The sequence below is a fragment of the Protopterus annectens genome, chromosome 3.part0 (genome assembly GCF_019279795.1).
Source record: "Protopterus annectens isolate FY-2018-M chromosome 3.part0, PAN1.0, whole genome shotgun sequence".
NCBI classification, from domain to species: domain Eukaryota; kingdom Metazoa; phylum Chordata; order Ceratodontiformes; family Protopteridae; genus Protopterus; species Protopterus annectens.
The window spans coordinates 469,718,169-469,743,153 of record NC_056731.1 but is presented as its reverse complement, the minus strand read 5'-3'; the positions used below and the strand labels follow the sequence as shown (position 1 = coordinate 469,743,153).

General features: G+C 41.1%; 1 protein-coding gene across 1 annotated transcript in view; it reads left to right on the top strand.

Annotated features, from left to right (window-relative positions):
- MLH1 (mutL homolog 1) overlaps positions 1-21,094 on the top strand; it is a 2,895,606-nt gene extending 2,874,512 nt beyond the window's left edge. Inside the window, exon 19 of the mRNA XM_044064896.1 lies at positions 20,243-21,094. Within this exon, the coding sequence (XP_043920831.1) occupies positions 20,243-20,410 (168 nt within the window). The 3' untranslated portion in view covers positions 20,411-21,094. The remainder of the gene's footprint in view (positions 1-20,242) is intronic.
- The last annotated feature ends 3,891 nt before the right edge of the window (positions 21,095-24,985 follow it).

Sequence of the window (24,985 nt, the reverse complement as noted above, 5' to 3'; positions counted from 1 at the left end):
AGCAGAGTGTGGAGAATGATTACTTATTGTACACCAGGAGTAAATTTATTCCAGTATTCAGGGAGTGTCAAGATGCAGGTGTGAGATTCAAACTGCTGTACCCAGCTGTCTTCAAGATAGTCTTCTCTGAAGGGACAAAATATTTTTTGATAAAGTACATGCTAAGGAGGAAATAAAAAAGTTTGTCCAGCTGTGAAATAGAAGGAGAGTCTGCTTCTTCTTCTTCTGGTAAGAAAGACAACAGAGAGACTGTAACTGGGAAACCTTTTCAACTGTTTCAGTGGGTAATGTTGGAGAGAATGGAGCATGAGAGTTGACTAGAATAATTGAGAGTACATTGAAAATGAAGCTGAGACAGGATTTGAGAGATAGAGATGAACAGTAAGGAAACCAGTAACTTGATGTGGGATTACAGTGTAATAATGTTTTGTGAAATATGACAGAACAAAAAAATCTGGATGTATTGGACTTTTTCAGAATATGTTAGACTTCTGGGGGACTCTAACGTATATGCCCTACTTCATGTCATTAATGTTTAGAAAAATCATTAGGGAGGGAAAGAGAGGGGAGAAAGTTTAAGTAATTCTTAATAGTGCTATTTTTGTGGTGTATGGCTTTCTTTGCATGCTGTAAAGTTTTCTCAGTTTTTTTGACTGTAAATAGCTGCTGCTGCTGTTAATTTTTTTGTCCCTTTCTTTCTCCCTTCTCTTTTTCTTCTTGTTCACTTTTAAGAAATGTAAGTACTACAATGTAAAAAAAAATGCCTTGTTAAAAGAGTATGGCAAAAGAAAAAATGTTAAGTTGTCAGTCTCGCCTTCATTCTTGCTTGATGGGTTGAGTCACTTTTACCAGCTCGAGGCAGCCCCATATCCCATGATGCAAATGAGGTCCTCCTTTTACCAGCTCCTGGTAAGTGATTCACTATTTTGATATTTAAGCCCCTTTTTGTAAAAAAAACCTTTAATTTTTAGTTTTCAGTTAATTATTTAGATTTTCTGACAGAAAATCCCTGTCTCTTCTAATTTTTTAGTCAAACTTACCCATCCCATCCCCTCCCTGTTAGGGTGTGTGTGTTTGTTTTATAGTAATACCTTTGTGGTATTTTATTTAATTTAATTTTGACTGGTGTGTGTGTGTTTTGTGAAGCACCATGTCAAAGGAGAGGGTCTCAGGTTTTAAGAAGTGTGACTCGTGCTGTCAGAAGATGTCTCTGACAGACGGTCACACCCTGGGGCCTCTTCACCTGCAGGACTCCTGTGCTATTTGTCATTCCTTCAGCCAGAGAGTCCTGCAGGAAAGACGAATAAGCTGATACTTACGGAGGGCTCTCCGCTAAGTCGGCTCCATCAAAATCAGCCAAATCTTCCAAGGCCCAGGCTTCTGTGTCTAAGCCTGCGGGCTATCGGTGCCGATTCTGTTCCGACCACCATGTGGCTGTCGGCTCCGATAAGTCTTTCTGACAGGATCTATAGTATCGGTTCCGATGGCTCATTCCAGGAAGAGATCTTCAAGGTCATCCAGACTTTCAGACCATGACCTAGAGAGTGGTCAGCAGATTACTTAAGTCACAGGTACTGGCCCAAATGTTACATAGTCCGTCTCAACAGGCGACTGTTGGTCCACAGTTCCTCCTTCAACTCTATCCCAGAGCTTGGAGTTGGAGTCTTCGAATGGTTACTGCTACGGCTGGAGGACGGATACCCCCTTCTGTTCCTTCAGCCTCTACTCTTATCTCGACCTTCCTTAGACCATGGTCTCCTCCGACCTGCCTGGGAGGGGCATTGAGTGATGAAGAGTGTGCTGGCCACTGGTATCAGTCAGCAGTCTGTTGCTCCTCCCTCTATAGTACCTGTTGACATCTCTGCCACTTCTCTTGCTACAGGACCCAGAGATCCTCCACCTCAGGTTTCCCCATTCTCTTCCGGGATTCTCCTGATGTTTCAGGAGATCCTCCTAGGAAGAGGACTTGTAAGAGGAAACATGTAGACTGGATACTGACTTTGATGAGTCAGAGGGATCTGAGGATGTCTCCTTCTCAGACATCCTAGAACTCCTTAAACAGAGGGGAAACTGGCCCACCAACAATCCCTCTGAGGATGAGTCAGTATACCTAGAGGCGTTTGGATCTCGGCCCTCCACCTCCTGGGTGTCTTATGCAGGTTATTGCACGAAGCGTGGGCAGCTCCTGACTCTGTAGAGCCAGTCCCTAGGAGGCCTTCAAAATTTATCACTGCCCCATGTGACAAGCAATTCCTCACTAAGGGTGTCCCGCTGATGCCATGGTGGTGGCTCGGCCACCAAGAAGGAACTTGTAGATCCTTCTGCACTGGCCGTCCATCCTCCTAATAAGGACTCTAGGACCATGGACTGAATTACCTATGTCACTTCACCAGACTCCAGAGGGATATCCGAGCTGGGTGAAGTAGTACAGGATCCTACAGCTGCAGGGGCTCAAGAAAAAATTGAGCTAGGAACCCTTAATTCCATTGCAAACTCCTCCATGCTAATATCTTATGCTGCTGATGGGGTGTGGCTCTTAGACGCCAAGCCTGGATGCGGCTATGTGATTTTTCACAAATTCTCCCTTTGATGGGTCAGCTTTGTTTGGCCCTCAGGTGAAGGAAACTTTGACCAGGTCTTTCTGCTGTAGGAGTCCGTTTTCCACCCCTTCTAGACCTTATCCCAAAGGACAGAAAGGTGGGAAAATGTGGTTCCGAATCCCAAGGAGTCACCTAGAGGCAGAGGGGTAACAACAACAGCTCTGACAAGCCCTTTCAGCATCCCTGAGATGTTGTGTCCCTCCTTGGAGGCAGTCGGGAAGATTATCACTGTACCCAGAAGCCTGGCATTCCCTCACTCAAGACAGATCATATCCAAGGGTTACATAATTCGAAAGTCCTTCCCTCAAATTCCCTTCCAGATGTAAGTCCAAAACTACTGCAAAAGAGCCATTCAGCCAGTTACAACAGACCATTCAGCAAGGTTCTTTTGGTCCCGAGACTGGAGACCAATATTGGATCTCAGCAGACTCAACAAGTCTGTCAGGAAGACAAGATTCGAATGGTCACTCTTCAGTCAATTCTGCCCTTCTTACAGAAGGACAACTGGATGTGCTCAATAGATCTTCAGGATTATCACATCAAAATTCACAGCAGGAGATTTCTCCGCTTTTGGCTGGGGTCCAGTCATTTCCAGTTCAGAGCCCTGCCCTTTGGTCTCACTACAGCCCCCAGAGTGTTCACCAAATGCATGGCAGTGGTCACGGCTCACCTGACTGGCTCCTGTCAGCCACCACCAGGCATCAAAACCTTTGTTCTCATTTGGGCATCTCGATCAACTTCAAAAGTCATCCTTATCGCCCTGCCAGTCTATTACCTTCATATAAACACTGTTAGGATGTCAGCTACCCTTACAGATCAAAGAGTTTCAGACATTCAGAGTCATGTCAGAATCATTCTGGCCAACAAGAAAGTACAGGCCAGAATGGTTCTTTCTTCAGTGGATGCTGTTCACACAATGGTCATACCAACAACTCCAGATTCTGGTGACACAGACATCATCTTGCTTGGTGGATCACATCTCCTCAGGTTCACCAGGCAGGATGGTTCATGGGGCGTGGCAGCCGTTCAGTACCATCTGCACATAAATGTCCTGGAGATGAGAGCAGTGCCACACAGACAACATGTCTGTAGTTTAGTATATCAACAAACACAGACTATGGCAATGGGCGATCTCCTCTCATCGGTTTCTGGTAGGAAAACCAACATTGTAGCGGACAGATTGAGCAGAGCTATTCTCATGCCTCACGAGTGGTCTCTCAAGCAATCTGTAGCGGAAGAGATTTTCTGGAATCTACTCCCCAAAACAGCAAATGTCCAGACTTCTTCTGCCTCTTCCCTCCATCAGGCCATCTTTATGCCTTCCTTCCATTTCCTCTGATCCCTCAGAGCCAAATTGATTCTCATTGCTCCATCATCACCTTTTGGTGCAGCTCTGGACCCAGTGCCAGATCTTCTGATTCGGGTCAGCTGCACCGGTCAATCCCTTCTCTCAACCTCACAGCATGGTTGCTCCACTTCCTTCCTTAGCCAGGCTTCCTTTGATCTCTAACCCAGTTAGAGACATCATAGTAGCTTCTAAAATCCTCTACCAGGAGGATTTATACTTATTGGGCTAAGGCCAAGAATATTGATCCTTTTACTGCCCTGTTCAGGCAGTCCTGGACTTCTTAGCAGAGATTTTTCATGCAGGCTCCTCTTCTTCCACAGTCAGAGTTCAATTGGCTGCTATTTCCAATTTTCATGTCGGTATAGCAGATCATAATATTATGTCCCATAGGCTCTGCAGGGCCTTCTTGAAAGGAATTTTCCTACTACAGCCTCCAATCAGGAATCCTCCTCCTGATCTAAATTTAGTGCTGACATCCTTGATTCTTCCCCCTTTGAGCCAGCTGTTTCTTGTTCCCTGAAATATCTTTCTTGGAAAACTTTATTCCTAGTGGCTATTACATCGCCAGGAGGGTGTCTGAACTTCATGCTCTTTCGGTTCGACCCCTATTTGGTTTTCACAAAGACAGAGTATCTTTGAGAACTAAAAAGAACAATTTGAATCAATCCATTGATCTCCTGTATTTTTCCAACTATTCAGATAGAGCTGAACAAAAGCTACATTATCTTGATGTCCACCGTCAACTTAGATATTATTTGGACAGAACAAAAATTTAGAAAATCTGATCAACTTTTGTTTTAATAAAAAGGCCTTCCTGTTTCTAAAGTGACTTTGTCTAGATGGCTTTCTCGGTCATCTCTGAAATTTATCTGCTCAGGGGAAAACAGCTGTGCTCAAAACCTAAAGCACATTCAACTAGGAGCTTAGCTACTTCTACAGCCTTTCAAGCTAGACTTCCTTTACACACTATTTGTGCAGCGGCCACTTGGCACCTCACACTTTGTTTCCCATTACAAATTGGACTTGGCCTCCAGGGACAGAGCCAGTTTTGGCTCTACAGTCCTCAAGAGTTTGTTCCATTGAGCCACCCAGGATAGAGGTGCTCCTGGCCTGGACAGACCTTGTTATAAGAAACTGTTATGCTGAAGACCATTCAGACCTGGTCCTTCTTCCATCTGTAAGTTTTCTTTCTTCCTTTGGGAAGTATTTTATGCTTGGTGCTATTGCCCTTTGTCATCAAACGAGATCTGGGTACTTATGCATCATGGGATATGGGGCTACCTAAGAAGGCGAGAGAAGACAACTAACATGGAACGTTATGGTAGGTACATAACTTCTTATTAATGTGCTTTTTCTCATTCTTGTATGGGAGAATGACTGAACCTTAGACTGATTTAGTAACAAGTTTTAAGAGAAAAGTAAATGAAAAAGAATATTATGAGGCTTTTTTCTAGCAGATGAATGTATGCTTAATAGCAATTATGTATCTGGCCCTCATGTCTCCATGGAAACAATATGATGTAGAGAAATTGGCTGTCTAGTTCTCATGTCTCCATGGAGACCATCTGATAATGAGAAATTGATTATAGTCTGGTGGAGAGTGATTGGCGGGGGGAAAAAAGAAAAGAGAAACTGGCTAGGAGATAATGTTCTCTGAAAGCATTCAGGAGTTTTCCCATCTGGAAGAGCTATAAACATAAAACAAAACTAGTTGAGTTTGAATAAAGTGTGGAATAATAGAAAATATGGTAATGGGAAAGGTGGTGTTAGAAATATGGATAGTGAATGTATTTATTTCACTTCCACCTATTCCATATTATCTGAAAAAGTTTTAGTACAAGTTAAACACAATTGGAGATTGGTTAAAAGAGAAGTTGATTTCTTACATAGTAAAAAAATGTGCTTCTCCTTCAGAAGGGGGAGAAACATTAAGGACTTTATAGTCCATAGTAAGTTTAGTATGCCAAAAATGACAATTAGAAGACATATTGAGAAACAGGGAACACAAGTATGTGGGAAATGTAGTGTATGTAGATATATAGTGAAGGAATTTACTAGTATTAATGGAGTTTTATTTCAAACTAATGGTACTTTCAATTGTAGAACTGAAAGAGTTATATATGGTCTCAAGTGTTCTTGTAATAAATATTATGTGGGGGGAAACTAAAAGATCATTCTCCTGCAGAATAAAAGAGCATATTGGAGATATAAAAAATAATAAACAGACAAGCCCTATAGCACTACACTTCAATAAATATCATAATGGAAACCCAGAGGTGTTAGTAGTTACATTATTAGATAGTGTAAAGGGGAATGAATATAGGAATGAACAGCAAATAAAATGTTTATTGAGAAAAAAAGGAGGCTTTTATGATTTTGAAATTTAATACAATGAGTCCTAAATCATGAATGTACATGGAAAAGTTTTCTGTAATGTAATTCATAATATGTTAATATATTGATGCATTTAAAAGTTTTTATGGGGATGTTTTTCCACTTAATTAAGTATTTGATTAAGTGGGTGTGTCTGATATTATAAAAGGCTGCTAGTATGAGTGTTTAGAGTTTACTCTGTTAAAGGCAAGTGTGGCCGTGGTGCTAGAGACAAGATCAACTTTTTGTGATTTGGAACTGTTTTTCTTCATTCTGTAATAAATCTCTAAAAAAGCACTTCAGTGGAACTGGTCTACAATTTGTGGTATACAATAAAACAAAACTAGATAGCACTTAGTAGACACACAGGGGGTGCCTCATGCGTCTTAGCTCGTATAATCTTTTGTTTAGTTTAACTCAAGTTTGAGAGTATGGCTGTCAGTTTGGGACATTTGTTCCAATTAGGATGGTAAAATTTTAGTATTTGAAGAAGTACATAGTTTTGTGTGTTAGTATTAAATTAATAGGTTTTATTTATTTTGTTTGTTTGAGGGCTCTCAATAAAATAAACAGTTTTGTACGATGTGACATAGGCTCGAATAGATATGGCAAGAAATAACTATATAAAAGCTCAACCTGCCAAACAGTGTTTGCATGTAACATAAAAGCTGGAGCTAGACATTTAACAAAATAGCTGTTTAAAATAAAAGGTGGGAATAACTTTTTAATACAGTGATGCTTTCTATAACATCTTTAAATGTCAATGGTCTCACAGATAAATACAAAAAAAAGAAAGACTAGTGAATGATATTAAAACTGAGTGCAAATGCCAATGTTACAAGAGACACACTTGGAAAAAAATTGAACATGTGAATTTGATAAAGAAAGGTTTTCAGGATGGTTATTCACAAAGTATCTGGGACAAAGGAAAATAAGAGTACTTACATTAATTGCAAGAGGAGCTCCAATAGTGATAGAAGAGGATAAAAAAGAGAATAATGGCAGATTTGTAGCGCTAAGGGACTACTGGCAAGGGAGGAGGATTACACTGGCATACATTTATATTCCACCTAAAAATGCTATAATGGAGCTTAAGAAAATTCTGGGAGAAATTAATCAGTTTTCAGCAAGGAATATTACTTATAGGTGGGGACTGGAATTTGATTTGCAGCAGTGAAAATGTGTCTGGGGGCCCAGAAGAGAAAGTATAACAAAGGAGGGTAGATTTTTGAAGAAGTTTATGAAAATATTTGGCATGGAAGATGTGAATTCAGTAATAGGAGTTCAGAGTGCATTTACATATTATTCCCCAAGCTATAAAAACTGGGCTAGGCTATACAGAATTTAAATTTGACAGGAACATGTACATTTAATTGAACATCTTGATTCACAACTATTTCCGATCTTGTGCCAATAATAACTAAAATAAAAACAGAGTAATGAAATAAAAAATGAGACACTGTTTTCCCACCTATCTGTTGAAAAGAGAGGAATTTAAGGAATGGGTAGAGGAGATTATTCAGGAGCTATTCAAGGATAGAAATTACTTCTGAAAATATAGCTAGGGAGTAGGATAAAATTAATGTGGAATTTAAAAATAGGATGGAAATAAAGGGAGCTATAGTTATGAAGTAAGATGAATTATTTAGAGGGACTGACAAATGTTAAAGTATTGCAGAATTGGGGGAGTATCACAGAAGAAGAAGAGGATCAACTGCAGAATGTTAAGTAGAAAATAAGGGATTACCTCGATAATATGCATGAGTTTAGAAAGATTGCTGTTAAGCAACTGTTTTTTGATGGCAACACTAGAGCACAAAAACTTTTAGCACAACTCAGGCAAGAGAAAGTAGGAATGGCTGTCGCCAAGCTTAGGGAGCCTATAACAAGGAAGGTAACGAGATCTTGTAGAGGTATTAGAAATATTTTGGAAATTCTATGAAGGTCTGTATAATGCAGATAAATATGGAAATCAAGAAAAGACACAAATTAAAATGTTTATGGAAGAATTAAATATGCTAAGGTTAGAGGTAGATGAGGTTCAATTGCTAATGATTAGGGTAGGAGGAGATGAGATAAAAATTGTTACGTATAACCCATCTATAGGAAAGTCCCCAGGAGTAGATGGTATTCCCTTGGATGTTTGGAAGCTAGGAGGGAACAAACTGATAAAGATCTAGAAGGTTTTGTTTAACAGTATTCTAAGAGGAGAAGTACCAGTATCCTGGAAGAAAGCAGTGGTAGCTGTAATACTTAAAAAGGGTAAACATCAGATCCTACTTCATACAGGCCCATTTCAATACCAAACCATGAACATAAAGTGTTCACAGGGAAGCAGAATGTAAGAAAATACAATTGTTGTTGATGGGTCTTTTTTTAAGACAAGAAACAACGTTATTAAATTATCATGTATAACTTGGGCTGTGTTACATTTATGTAAATGACAATAAACCATAACACAATCTCAGTTGGAAATAGGCATTCCAAACCATGCTGACACAACTGAGGCTGCAAACATTATACATTACTTTTAACATATCCAGTCATTGTTAGTCAACCATTACACAGGTCATTCAAACCCTACCTTCTTTTAAACCTCATTCCTCCTCTGCATGTATTGATCCCAGTTTCCATTTTTTCCTGTGTAATTTGCTTCTAGCCTTTTCTAAAGATCCCAGTTCTAGTTGTTTTAACTCTGTTACTATCTTCACTACTTCTATTAAAGTTGATTTAGACTTTGATTTCCATTTTCTAGTAATTTCTTTTTTGGCAGCCACCATAATTAGCCTTATATAGGTCCCATCATTGTCCATCCCTTAAGCAGCTCAACTGGCTTGAGCTGCCTCAACTACTGCTACTCAATCAACTCTCAATAGCACGCAAGCTCTATTACCTTCCGGATAAAACCCCAGCATCTAATTCAGCCACACACTACCACAAGAGCCTTAAGATCTAGTAACCAGAACCTCATAACTGTCATCAAATATAAAAATGATGCTGGTATATCTCTCTTTGCCTACACCATAGCCAGAATCTGGAATTCACTACCAAGTCACATAACCTCTACTTCCTCTATTATGCAATTTAAAAAAATCCTGAAAACCCACTATCTAAAAAAATGGCTTTGCTCATGCTACACCCCAGGTTAAGCAATACAAATGCACTGTTGCAAGGATTCTGCTAAGGGTCACCAGTTGTTCACTTGAAAGCTTGTTAATCTGTTGATATTTACTTTACATTACTAATATCTGTCTTCTATAACACTTGCAAACTTCACTTGTTTCCTCAAACTAACATCCTATAGTAACACACTTTATTCTTCCCTAATTCTATCCTTCACATCACCTATCCCCATTCCTGTATCCATGTTTCAAAAAGTTGTTGCTAATCTGATTTATGTACTTTATGAATTGTTAACTTTTGTTTAATTTCTACTTCACTGTAATCTGATATGTATGCTATTCTCACTTTCCTCCCATGTATTATATTATATTGTATTTCCGTGCTTAGTATTTTGGAGCTTTTCTCCCCAAGCCTCTGCTGAAAATGGATCTGTGTCCAGTCGGACCTTCCCGGTAAACAAATGTAAAATAAATAAATATTAGACTGGATGTAGGCCTTTAAGGAGAATAACAATCATACAGAGTACGATATCTGTAAAGTAGCAGAAAGTGTTCTACTAACTAAGCCAACACGGGAATGGAGAAAGGAGATTCTGCTGAGAGAGATGACTGAAATTAGGGATATAGACAGTAGGGAAGAGGGGCTGGAATTTATTGAGGTAACTGGGAAAGGAACTAAGTTATTGGGAGCAAATAACTAGAGAGGGAAAGAAGATAGAATGAGGAAAATGCCAAGAATTTATTTGGACTGCAGGTTAGAGATTGCCATCCCGATCAAGGATTGATATCAGAGTATAAGCAAAGAGAAAGAAATTTGAGGGTCCTAAATGGAAGGCCAGCACTGGTTTTAGTAGAATCTAGAACAGAATCTGCCATTATAAAAGTAGTAGTTTGTAGAGCATATAAAATATTACATAACTATAAGAATCAATTAGAGGAGGTTAGAAAGGATTGGGAAACGAGATTGGATAAGCAATTCGCAAAGAAACAATGGGAGGATATATGTATGTCTCCCAAATATGCAACAAAATCTAGAAGATTTAGGATTTTTGCTTGGAAATTTTTACATAGATAATTTTGTACCCCCAAAATCTAGAAGATTTAGGATTTTTGCTTGGAACTGTTTACATAGATACTTTTATACCCCAATTAGACTCCAGAGAATTTTTCTTAAGGTAGATGGCAAATCTTGGATGTGTGACTGGGAAGAAAGATGTAATTGGGAACAAATTTTCTGGGAGTGCTGTGAGTTGATGGACTTTAAGAATTTCCTGCAGGATGCACCGTCAGAGATGCTGGATGGGCAGATTGGAGTGACGGGGAGATGAGTTTTTTGAGCTATGATACAGAAATGGATTTGCCTAGACATGGTAAGGCCTTCCTGTGTCTAATTATCGTGGCTGCCAAAAAAGCAATTACTAGTAAATGGAAATCAAAATGTAAACCAACTATATTAGAAGTAGTAAATATAGTAACAGATAAAACAACTGGAACTGAGATCTTTATAAAAGGGTAGGAACAAACTACATATGAAAAATGGGGTTTAAAAGAAGGTGGGAATTAAATGAGGTCTGTAATATTTCACTGAAATGAGTGGGTAAATTATAAGTGATGTATAATGTTTGCAACAGTGACTATGTCAATATGGTTTTTGATCTAAAATGCTTGCTAAGAGGATTGTGTTTTTATTTTTTGTTTATGTAAGTGTATGACTGCCTATGTCATATGTGATTGTTTAATAAAAATATTTAGTTTAAAAAAAATGCAGGAATGAATGATTTATATAATGTTGCATAGGTTATATAATACATAGCAATATATGTGAAGTATGTTTGTAAACGTGAAATTGTTAATAGAGTTCGTTAACTTTTATATAAATGTAAATTTGCCTGTGTTACAAGTGATAATTCAATAAAGGCAGTTAAAAAAAAAGAACAGGGTTTCTTTGAGAGCTAATCCTTTTTTTATACCTAATGTAATCTCTGAGTTTACCTATTGTCAGACTACTCTGTTTTATTTCCTGAGCCCAACAACAGGGGGAAAGAAGATTCACACACTACATGGCCACATGTAGCTCAGACACCTAGACAAAACAATATTTCAGTAAAGCTAAACAATTGTTTGTCTGGTATGAAAGTAAGAGGAAAGGGAAACCAGTGTCAGAACAGACTATTTCCAGATGGTTGTCCCATGCTGTTGTTTTTTCTTATGCACACCATAATAATCAACTTACAGGAAGGTTCAGACCCATTCTACTACAGCTTTGACTTCTTTGGTGGCTTTTGTGAAAATAATGGAGTCTAGAAAGATTGTAAATACATCATCTTGGTCCTCTGTATATATTTTTACAAAAGAACTTTAAAATGGATTCCTTTTCAATCTCGAGAACAAGCTTTGCTAGGACCAGTCCCCAGGGGCTCCTGGATTCTTGATTTTCTTTTCCTCTTCCTTTCTTAGTTTCTAAGATGTGGTAATCTATTCCAGTATCTTAAGCTGTTGCAACAGTGATCTGATCTTGAAAATAGTTAATTTAAGTAAACATAGCATTACAGTAGGTGTCCTAATAGAGCATTATTGCAGTAGCTGCCCCTGCCTCACTCCAGCCCCCCTTTTGGTGTGATTTTTTTATTTATATTGCCAGGGAGTGTATGTATATACCCTTGTGTATGTAGTTTCATCTTTTGGTATGTTTCCTAATATTGTTACTTTCAGGGCTCCCACCTCTCTTTCCTGGGCAATAAAAACCTTAATATTTTTGTGCTGTATCTGTCCTTTTATCAGAACTCCCTTCAAGCTGAGAGGTGACCTTTGTCTGGCATACAAGGCATTCTCTAACCCAGTACTGATGGATTTACTGCACATAAGGTAAATGCCATCAGAAATAGTCTAGGGATCTAAACCTCTTCTGCAACATTAACAAAACAGTTTGGAGAGACAGTTATATCTCGCAGAGTATACCACTACTCTAGAACAGACTCCCCATTTACATAAAGCAAAGTTGATCCCTGTCCATATTCAAGTGCAGTTTGGCTCTATGAATGGGAAACAGAAAATTTACCCCAGCACTGCCCCCTGCACTACTAATGAACAGAGGCATCTCCTAAATTCTTATCCGATAATGGGTTCAGACCAAACCCTGTCCAAATGGGATTGAATAATTCGTTGAAAATTGACTAGGCTTAAAATAGTTCACAAGGGCAGCAAGCCTAGTTTTTACCTATGAATCTGCGAACCTAAAAGTACCAGACAGACCATGTGGAGTCTCTCTTTAGCTTTGAAATGCTGGCTGATCAGTGGTGGTAGGACCCAGATAGCTAGGCTTCTGTAATAGTGGTCTATTAGAACATCAGCTGATATAGTAAGTTTACTTACACACCTGTACTTTCTTTTTTCTTGTGCCTGTGTGGCCCTTTTTCCAGTTGCTGTTGATGGAGAGTCATCTAAAATAGGTAGATGTGCATTTATATGTTACTGTAACAGATCAAATGTGAAATCTTCATTGTTTTTCTTTGATTGAAGGGGGTTGTACTTTCTCTGACGTTGGGCACAAACTGGCAGGCTCAGATGCAAGGCACATTTTCCTAGTACAGCTTTATCACAGTATGTACCAGAACATGGCAAAAGCACCTTCCAAGCAGTGGAGATTCCAAGGCAAATATGCAGTGCCAGAGTAGAAGGAAGGATTAACCCAAATTGTGTACAACCATCCTGAAGGTTAACTGATACTGCAAAAACAGATCTGTCATATCTTGTGTTGTTGCATATACTATTCACATCTTTGGGAGCATCTCAGCAGTATGTTAGAGGACTAGAGGGTGAATGTTTCCTGTCATTTGTGTGTTCCTGTGTCCTTATACACTTAGCTTTTGTCCAGCAGGAAAGAACTCATGAAACATCATTATCATTCCCATTAAAAATAATTTATCTGATGATGATGATCTCATTTGATCTTCAACCTGAGAGACCCAGATCCGGCCACGGATCAGACTCAGCCATGTACTGCACCTTCGGATCCAAGCTCAAAGCTCCTCCCCTACCCATAATGCCCCTGTTACCCTCCTCCCCTTAGATCTCATTTGCCGCTGGTTAGAACAGCAGCGTGGTTCCTCAGTTCCAAGCTCCATTTAACAGTAAGAAGTTATATTTTGGTCTTTTCCTCTCCTTTCTTCTTCTTCTTCTTAGCAGGTATCTTGTTGTCTTATCCTTCCTTTACCTGTACCCCATCCCTGTGCTCTCAGCATTGGTTTAAAATAAATTAAAAAAAACCTCTCTTCCATCTTTCTCCTTTCCTGTCTTGTGTTGAGTGAGTGTGGTGTGTGCTCCTGTTGCCAATGCTGAATGCCCCCAAGCCGGGCTTCAGGAAATGTGCAGTGTGTGGCCATAAACTTCCCCCTTCTGATGACCACACTCTGTGCGTTGTCTGCTAGGGTGTATCTCACCTGGACTCTGCCTGCTCGATCTGCGTGGGCTTCAACTCCCGCACTTTGATCAACAGGAGAAACAAGTTGATTCTTAAGGGTCTTCTGCCTTACAAAGCCTCTACTTCTTCCTCCGCCTCAGCTTCTGGGACTCAGTCTCCCACCAAGAAGTCCAGAGATGGGGAGAAGGCCCACTCCAAGGAAAAAGATCGGCCTAGGAAGCAGTCGAGTCCCCAGCCGGATCTGACCCTGGGATCTCCTCGGCTCTAGTCGCCTTGCTTTTTGCTGGAGCCGGAGTCTTCCAAGCTCATTTCCTCCTCTCTACCTCCCCTCAGTGCCACTGCAGGCCCGAGTTGGTGGCCTCTTACATCTGGTCCTCTCAGAGCCTATCGGAAGCCGAGGTGGACGGGATGATGCAGAAGTTTATTCGGGCCCAAATTCAGTTGGGAGTCTTACCTGCTTCTTCCCCTTCCGGGGCTGGTAGAATGCAGTCCATTTTTCTTCCCATTGCTCCTTCTTCGATCTGACCTCAGGTTTTGGAGTCATTTGGTTTGAGGTTTCCCGGTGTCGAGTGGGTTGGCACTGGTGGTTCTTCGTACCTCAATGCCAACCGTTGCCCTGAGTGGTTCAGTTCCGACGCTTTCGGAGTCGACCAACTCTTGGAACTGTAGCCTCGGTGTCGAGTCCGGGGAGGGGTTGGCATGGACTTGGAGGTTTTCAGAGTCGGCTCTTCCTGTTGGAGTTTTGGCCCCATTGGCATTGGAGGCAGTGGACCCGGTCCTTGTCATCCCTCCTTTGGGGATTTGTTCTCTTTCTGCCTTTCATGTGGTGGAGAGGGCTCTCTTCGATACCCTTGACACTGTCATCCTCTGAGTCCATCCTGGCTCTGTCTTTGGGCCTGAGTCTGCCATCCTGCCCCCTCAGGGACAGCCTTTTGCCACTTTGCCCTAGGAGGTTCCATCCCGGGAACTCCCCGAGGTTTCCAAGTCCTTCCCAGAATTTCCCCTTGAGGAGCCCCCTCGAAAATACACGTGCAAAAAGAGGCATTTGAACTTCCCACCGGAGTCCCTCACAGAAGATACCGACTTGGAGGAAGGGGAGGGCTCTCCCCGATCACCCCCGGAGGATGTCGCATTTGGAGACATCATGGAAATCCTGTGTCAGCGTGGTGGGTGGTCTACCCAAAAGCCCAACCCAGATGTGTCTGTATTCCTGGAGATATTTGGCACAGGACCGTCTACTTCCTTGGTATCCCCTCCCATGAATCCCCTTGTGGATCTAATTTCAACTAGGGCATGGAACGAACGGGATACGGTTGAGCCTATCCCCAAGCGCCCAAAGTACTCAGCACTGCCTCAGATAGGCAGCATTGGTCAAAGGGATCCCTGGTAAATGCCATGGTGGTTGCAACAGCCACCAAGAAAAGAGCTCACTCAGGAGAGCTCTACTGTCCATCCGCCAAACTGGGAGTCTCGGAATATGAACCATTTAGGGAAGCAGGTTTATTCTTCAGCTACATTTAACCTATGTGCGCAGAACTACTTGGCACACATTATCAGACTGCAGAGGAACTTGGTCAAAGAGGTCGCTGAGCCTGCCCCACGGTCCATATCAGCAGAGGAGAAAAAGGTGTTCTCCTCCCATATGGCCACCCTTACCATGAGACTCCTATCACACTCTACAGAAAGTGCCTCTAGGGCTGCCAGGACAGGCGTAGCCATCAGGCATCACGCCTGGCTCCGGCTTTGTGCTTTCAAGGCATCATTCATGAACGGCCCCTTTGACTGTTTCACTCTTTTTTTGGTAATACTGTTCATGACACCTTAGTCCAGTGTGTGAAGGGCAGGAAGACTTTTTCTGCCGTCAGAATCCTCTTCTCCACCCCACAACAATCCTTCTCTACGAGTCAGCGTGGGATGAAGAAGATGTGGTTCCGGAAATCTCAAGGTTCTTCCCACGACACTAAGGATTTGCCTTCCCCCAGAGGCAGAGGGGGGATACAACAGACATCCCCCCAGGGTAGAGGAGGCCTGAGGAAGCAGGGGTCTCGTGATCCATTCACGGACAGACCCTCGCAGCAGCCATGAAAGGCTGGCCGACTGCTAGTCTCTGGAGGCAGTCGGCAAACGCCCATCTCTGCACCCAATAGCCTTTGCATCAGTAACATACGATCACTGGGTTCTGCAGATAATATCCAGAGGATACTTGATCCCCCTTTCTTCAGACCCTAATCCCTACCAAACAGCTCCCGGTTATTCCACTCGTGCAACAGGAGCAGGCAGCCGTAGAAGTTTCCAGGCTGCTCGAAAAACGAGTCATCCAGCCCACCCCACCCCCCACCCCAGACCAATCTGGATTAGAAATTTATTCCAGGGTCTTTTTGGTGCCAAAGAAAATGGGGGACTTAAGACCCATTCTCGATCTTTTAACCCTGAACCTGTCACTTGCCAAGACAAAAGTCCAGATGGTCACCCTTCAATCCATTCTGCCCTTCATGCAGATAAACGACTGGATGTGCTTGGTGGACCTCCAAGAAGCGTACTATCATATCAGGATGAACAGGTGATCTCGGAGGTTCCTGTGCTTCCAGCTGGGAGCCAGTCATTTTCAGGTCAGAGAACTCCCCTTTAGGCTCATCACTGCCCCCCCAGGTGTTCACTAGAGTGATGGCAGTAGAGGCAGTACACCTGCGTCTGCAGGGGGTTTCAGGTCTCCCCCTACCTGGATGATTGGCTCCTTTCTGCTCCCTCCAGGCATCGACTAATTCAAGCCAGGAATCTTCTTCTCCAGACCAACCAGTACCTGGGCATAACCATAAACCCCAACAAATCTCAGCTGGCACAATGCAGGTTCTTGACTTCATAAGAGCCCAGGGCAAGGTGTTTCTGCCTACGGACAGACTACTGTCACTCTGACATCATGTAAGTTACTTCTTTCAAGCCAAACCTCCCCCAGCAGATTCAGTTCTTCGGGTGTTGGGGTCAATGGCAGCCATGATCACTCTCATTCTGACAGCACGCCTTCATATGAGGATTCTTCAATGGACCTTAGCCATTCAGTAGTCCTTGTTAGACCTTCCCTTGTTTCATCCTGCTCGATTGTTGCGTGCTTGCAAGGACTCCCTTCTTTGGTGGCTTCAATCCCTAGACTTCCTTCAGGGTTATCCCATTTGTTCTTCCCCCCCCTACGACCACAGTGACCACGGACGCCTCCCTTCTCAGGTAGGGGGCATTGCATGGGAAAGATGATCCAAAGCACATTGTTTTCCCTGGAGGCCAATCTGCATATCAGTGTCCTGGAGATGAGGGCAGGGCTTCTGGCGTTGCAAGCGCTACATGCCTATCTTCCTTAGGGGATTATTGCCATACAGGCAGACAATATGTCAGTAGTCTGGTACATAAAAACAGGGGGACCAGATCTTATCCCCTTTGTCATGAAGCCATGAGATTATGGGAGTGGGCGATCTCTACCAGCCGTTTTCTGGTGGCAACACACATTCTGGGGAGGTCCACCATTCTAGCGGACAGGCTCAGCAGGTCTATTCTGATGCTTTAAGAGTAGTCTCTGAATCCTTCAGTAGAGGAACAGATCTTTCTAAAGTGGGCTGAGCCTTGCTGTGATCTCTTCGCCTCTCCTTCCAGTGCAAAGTGCAGCAAGTATTTAATTCTGAGCCCCCACCAGAGGAGCCCCCCCAGAGACGCTCTGGTTCATGCTTGGCCCCTCCGGTCTACTGTATGCTTATCTTCCGCTTCCTCTAATATCCAAGTTCATTCAGAAAGCTTGACGGCTGGAGAGCTCAGTGATCCACATTGCCCCTATCTGGCCTCTCCAAGTTTGATTCCCCTGTCTATGGTCTCATGCAGTGTGTCCTCCTTGGACAGTAGATCCAGGTCCGGATCTGATCGCACATCCCTATGGGATTCCTTATCCAGACTTAATCAGCCAGAAGCTCACAGCTTGCCTGCTCCATTTCCCATGATAAGTAAGGACTCCCAGACTGTCTTTTCCTGTCAAGAAGATCTTACCAGTGGCTCACAAATCTTCTACAAGAAGGTTTATTAGAGTAAATGGAAGTGTTTCTTAATCTGTGCCTTTAGCATGACCTGGATCCTTTCACTGCTCCAGTTCTGGGCATTTTAGAATTTTTGGCAAATATTTTTAATCATGACGCTAGCAGTTAAGGTACAATTGGCAGCAATTTATAACTTTCATATAGGTGAAAATTTGGCTTCTTTGACTTCTTCCAAGCTTTGTAAGGTCTTTTTGAAAGGTACCTTCCTCCTCCGGCCTACGGTTAAGGACCCAATGCTACCTTGGAATCTCACCTTGGTGTTGCAGGCCCTGGCTTCTCCTCCTTTCGAACCAGCGGCCACAATTGACTTACAGTTTCTGTCATGGAACATGGCTTTTATAGTTGCGATTACCTCAGCCAAGAGGGTTTCTGAGATCCAGACCTTATCTATTAATCTCCCTTACATGGTATTCCATAAATCAGAGTGTCACTGCAGACTAACCCATCTTTTCTACCGAAGGTGGCATCAGAGTCTAATATTAACCAGGATTGCCAGTTTTCTTTCCATATTTCCACAATAATGGAGAGTACAAGTTGCACTTGCTCGAAGTTCACAGGCAACTGTGCTTTTATTTGCATAGTACAAAATCTGTTCTTAAGTCTGATCAACTGTTTGTATCCTTTTCTAAAGCTTTCCTTGGTAAGACAGTTTCTAAAGTTACTATTGCTCGATGGATTTCTGAATGCATCTCCTTGACCTATCAAGCCACCAGGGCATGTCCGGGCACATTCCACCAGGTCTGTTGCGACTTCTGCCGCCTTTTGATCCAGGGTCTCCTTAGATGATATCTGCTGTGCAGCTACCTGGGCATCTCTGCACACATTTATCTCTCATTATAAATTGGATCTTCTTTCCAGGGTCAGGGCATCCTTTGGCTCAGCCATGCTCCCGAACATCCTCCATGGGGACCTCCCAGGGTGTTTTGTTGTTGGGGACTCTGTCCCTCAGGTTGAAGATCAGATGAGAACAACAAAATCAGTTAAAGAAGTTATGTACTCATCATGACGTTCCATCTGAGTTGTTGATTCTCATTTGTCTTCAACCATCCCTCCATCCTTCCCCCTGCCTTGTGTGTACTGTGTAATGTACTATATGGAAAAGTCTTGGCTCCGCCTCCTTTGGCTTGTTTTCCCTTGTTATACCTTTTGTGTTTATGCCGGTTTGTTATGGGCATATTCTTTTACATTGGGATGCTGCTGTTTTCTGCACCAAACTCGATCTGAGAGGGAGGAGAGAGACAGGGGCATTGTGGGTAGGGGAAGAGCTTGGAGCAGAAGCTGAAGTATGCGGCCGAGTCGGATCTGTGGCCAGATCCGGGTTCCTCAGCTTGAAGACAAATAAGAATTAACAACTCAGATGGAACGTTATGGTGAGTAGATAACTTCTTTTTTTGCTTATTTAATTTATTTAACAAGGGTAAAAATTTCATAGATGAAAACTGTGTGGTCCAGACCATTTGCTTAAAGTAAAATAAATACCTCTGTAGGTAAGTATTTTGGCCAGGCCTTTTAGATGTTTACTCAAAGGTGGCTAAAGAGAGAGAAAGACAATGGTTGACTGAGGTGCTATTTAAAAGAAAATGTGAACCTGCTGACTGAGCTGTATTAGATCTGGCCCTCTTCAAGAGAAATCTTGATGAGTGGATGGGAATTAGAAAATTCACCCTGGGGATCACTCCAGTGGCTCTGCTCGACAGAGGCACGTGGAACTAAGGTCAGGTGGCACGATGCCAGGGTAATCCTATGGGCTAGGCTTGTAAAATGCTTCAGGGCCATTAGCCTAGTACACACCTATGAACCTATGTTAGGAACTAATGGAATGGCCTTAGTAAGATAGTGGAATGATCACTGAACTCCAAAAATCATACCCCTCAACTGCTTGAATTTAAGCATCATGCTCTGATTTTGACCTGCAGATTTAGCCTTGCTTCTCTTGGATTCACTGATGATCTGCATAAAGTCATATTTTTCAGGGTTCTGTCCTGCTTTTTTGTTAAGTATGCTATTATTTACAAAGCTGCATACCTTATTAAATAAATAAAGTAAGCCTATACAAAGATTCCCTACCAGTAACGGGATAAGAATAAGTACATAAAATCCTTCTATTGTGAAAAATCAGAAAGTGCTTCTCTTTCTGACTCTCTGCTATGATATTTAAAGGCCATTGTTAAAAAATGTAGTGCTTGGAGGTTGTGGGATATGCCATAAATAAAGCAGGGCATCACCAGAACTTAAGTAATATAGTGATTAGACTGAGTCAGGTATGATATTAAACCTTTAAATTACAGAATAAACTGTTTCTTTTACAGCCAGAAGAGCCTGCTGAAAGTACAACATCATGGAGGTGGACAACTGAGCATATTATTTATAAAGCCTTCAGAACGCATTTGCTTCCCCCACAACAGTTTACAGAAAATGGAAACGTGTTGCAACTTGCAAATCTTCCAGATCTTTATAAAGTCTTTGAACGATGCTAAAATTGAAGTAGTTTTACAATCACTTAGTTTTATTACATTTAGACTAAATCTTGATTAATCTCTCTGTTCATATAAAATTCCGATAATTTAACTTCCAAACAGCTAGGTACCTTTTAAAAAGCAACAGATGATTCAGACTTGAAGGACCTGTTACATCTGAAGTTTTGCAAGAAAACAAAAACTCTTTCAGGATGCCTCAGCTTCTTGGACCTCCTGGTGTTAAAACACCGTAAATATAACACTTCTTGATGGATTTGCTGAGAAAAAGATTGATATATGTTGAAGACAAATCCAGAAAGCAAGTATTAATTACTTGGAAAATTTGAATGGGATTGCCACAGCCAAATATTCAACCATTGTCCTTTTTCTGACTTTTTATGTATGTAGGTTACTTCTTTAATGACAGCATTTTTTTCTGATTTGTTGCCGTATTACTGCCTGAGGTATTTATATATCTGCTACAGAAATACCAGATCATGCAAGCATTTTTACAGTTAGTTCCTCCAACTCTGTTCTTGTTGCTTACTAACTGGTTCCACAACTGCATAAATTTGTATTCATTTGTACTTGTCTTTGTTTCTCAAAGCTGTCTGTGTAAACCCTTTAATATAAAATTTGTAAAGAACATTATAACTAGTCTGGGTTTAGAAACTGAAGTTGAAATAAACTGTATTACATTTACAAGTTGTTGGTTGAAGTCTGTTTTGTTGAGATTGACAGAAGCTGCATAAAGTAGCTGCAGCATAAATGTTCTCACTAACCTAATAGTCCTAAAAGGCTGTGTGGTTCTGTGTATAATAAACCTCCTTTTGTTACAGAAAATGTGTTTTACACAGGGTGAGATGATGTAGAACATTTGAATTATGATTGCAAGCACTTAAAAATAAAGGACTACAGTTTTTAATAAGCTCTTATAGCATCATCAGTTGAAAGATATAAATGAAACGTATGCATCCTAGTCTCTCTCTCAATATGTACAAATATATATATATGCATGTGTGTGTGTGTGTGTGTGTGTGTGTATGTATATATATATATATATATATATATATATATATATATATATATATATATGTGTGTGTGTGTGTGTGTATGCGTGTGTGTGAGATAATATCAACTTACAGTAAAAGTACAAGCTCTGGTCCACCCCTGGCATTTTACACATTCACATGATGAAGAATACACGGATACTTATCAGCTTGTGTGTGGCTTAGCCTTTGTGTCCTAAAACACTTGATAAAACTGTAAAGCATCATATTAGTAGAAAAAAAAAAAGAGTCTTCAGGTATTACCATATAAACATGAAGCATTATATAAACTGATAAACCATGAGTAACAGTACCAAGATCATTAACGTAAAAACTACAAAAGTACATGCTACTCTTGCACTATGAACACCACACCTTAATTATGGTTAAGCCTCATTTATTAGAAGGTATATTCTCTCTCTGCCTCTCTCTCATATTTTTTTTTTTTTTTTTTGATTTTTGTGTCCAAGTTTGGACCTTCAGCCTTGCTCAACTTTAACTCTGTGTCTTCTTTCTTAGTTAACACCGATCAGCTAAGAGTAAATGTAGATGCTTTACTTACCCATGTCACTCTGTAATGCATTTAATAAACCTCAAATATCCTCTCTAAACTTTATATTATAGCGACTTCTTATATCTATACCATGGTAACCCTCTAAAGGTATACTTTTGCCAGAAATATTTTTTTAAAGGAATATTTTTTTCTTAAATTTTATTTTCCCTGAATTCTACTTCATTTACTACATCAAGTTCCTTCCTCAAAGCTTGTGAAGCCATAGGTTTCCATCTCCTGTAGATGCTTAAGACTGCCTGCTACTAAACCTAGGCTGAATGGCAGTCATGTGTTTAATTTACAAAGCCTTCATTTGCCTTTTATGTGACTTTTTTTTTTGGGTAGAAGACCAGAATATATGTTTCCATGCCACACCTGCAGTTGGATAACACCAACTATGTGGGGTCATCCTCAGGGAGCATCCATCCGTAGCCTAGTTGAGGTATAACAAATCTTGTACTGACACTTTCAGCAAACATTTTAAACTTCCTGGATTTTTTAGCATACAAATTGCCATGTTTTATCATTGATTCCTGCTGATTAACTTTAACTCACATTTGCATTGTTGTAACCACTGCTTTATTTTTTAAGTTGCTCAGTACTTTAAATGCCCTACTTTACCAACCCTTTAAACACTGGCAAGTCACTCCTTGCCTCCCTTAACAGTGATACTAATGCAGGGATAATTGTCCCAATAAGTCACTGAAACCCATAGCCCAAGCAGTACTGACCACCCATATTCCATCCTCAAAGAATTACACAAGCCAAATTTTGTTTTTAATTTGAAACAGCATGCTGCATCAGATAAACTTAGTAATGTGAAAAACACCTTCACAAAACCCAAAATAAACTTCAGAAAAAAAACGTGAAAAAAAGACAAAATGATGACTGTCCACACAGATAATACGTTAAGCTCTTTCTTTCATTTTAATCACAACCAACTTCTTCAGAACTGACCAGTCAATCAATTAGTCAAGTTTAAATACAAAATTTGGTTAATAAATAAACCAATTAAATGTCCCTTCATCTAATTATTAATTAATACATACCATTTTCTTAAAGGCAAAAATATCAAATGTAAAATATAACACTTGACAAATGTACAAAAAGCATATAGCACATACAAATGTGTGCCTACTGTAAAAATGTTTGTCAAATAAACTGTTTAATAGTGTAATCTATTATTTAAAAGACATTTAACATTTAAGGTCTCATTTAGACCAGGAATGTGAGCTGCCCAAAGGAAAACCTGCCATCTAAGCTCCTTGTTTTCCAGGGAATTGTTGAATTCTGTAACAAATGGAGGCAAATCTGTTTCATCCAACACAAAAAATACAACTTTCTTGAAGTTAGAACACTCCAAAGCATGTTTGGCTAAAGCATTGTTAGTGTCTTTATTTCTAATAGCCAAACGATGTTCATAAATCCTTGTATAAAAGGCTCTAGTTGATGTTCTTCGTGTTTCACTGTTGCAGTCATTACATTTGGGTAATCTGCTGGAAGGTTGTCCTCAGTCGGCCTGATTAACAAAGTCTTGGGTCCTGCGTCAGTTGCTGTCCCTTCTTCCATGACGTCAGGTCATCAGGGGTATAAAACATGCAGCCGATGCCATTACATCAGTCTTTCTTGCCATGCAGTGCCCGAAGCAGAAGCAGTTCGCAAGTGCCGGTTGGCCGACTCCTGAAATTTTCGTTTTCAAGTTTCAGATCCGAAGTCTTCAACTAAAAAGCTAAGTACCCCGTCGGGGAAACTTTTTCTTGCTCCTTACCGATGTCAGTAAAAGTTAATAATTGCATTACTTGTGGGAAGCGAATACCTCATAAGGATTTCCATTTGTACTGTATTCCTTGCCTAGGCCCTGATCACGACGTACCTTGCTGTCGGTTCTCAACGCACTATCAAACGTCGGTACATTTTTGCTTCTAAATATTTTGGTTCACGCTTTAATTATCCAGAAATGTTGTTGGTTAGCAATCCGACTGCCGGAATACATAAAAAAACGCAAAGAAAAAGACAGAGACAGGCCGTTGAAGTCCAAAACTGCTGAAGATGCTTCTCCTAAGCCAGTCACCAGTTCGCCGGTACTCAGTGAAGCGCTTTCGCAGCCCCTGATACCTGCTACGTCTGATTCGCAGGCCTCTGCTGAGACCCATTCGGAGTCCGGTATGCCACTAGATACTTCAATTATGGAACCCGCGGATATCTCTACCTTGGATGGGTCTGGAGTAGCTGTGCAGGCACCAGCTTCTGAGGGTGTTTTCAGGCCTACAGATTTATATATTAGACCGATGCCATCTTCAAAACTAAGGCCAAAATCTCAACCTATGTCTAAAAAACCAATGCCTAGGCCACATGTGCAGGATCAAAATGGCTGAAGATTTAATTACTCTGATCAGGGGTAGGCAAACCCCCCCCCCCCCCTTCTAAGAGGCCTAGGCAAGATATTGACTGTGAATCTTCTGAACAGGATTCTATTTCTTCTGACTCTTCTAATGAACAGGAATTGTCTATACCTATTTATGAGGACTGTGATGCAGAAGATTCCATTCCTTCTGCTTCTCTCCCTGAGGATTTTTCTTTTGGGGAAACTTTACGTACCTTAAGGGAACATTTCCACTGGGAAAGTCAGGATTTTTCTGAATCTAAAAAGAGACTTGGGGATTTTCTTCTTCCTCGGCATAGGCCTTTGGCTATACCTCCTGTTCTAGACATTGTTGATGATGATTTTTCAGAATCTAGTATGGCTCCTGATTCTCTGCCTCCGGCTCCTTGTAAGCCAGACAGCTACTACAGGGTTCCTGACTCCCACAAATTCCTTTCCAAAATCCTGTTGCGGATCCTGAAACCATTTCTCAGGGCCCCAAGGGCATTAAGGCTTCTACTGCTAAAAATCCTACCCCTTCTGATAGAGATTCCGGGGCGTTGGATAGATGGGGTAAGAAGGTTTACACTTCTGCAACCTTGGCAATCAGGGTTTTAAACTGTCATTTTCAT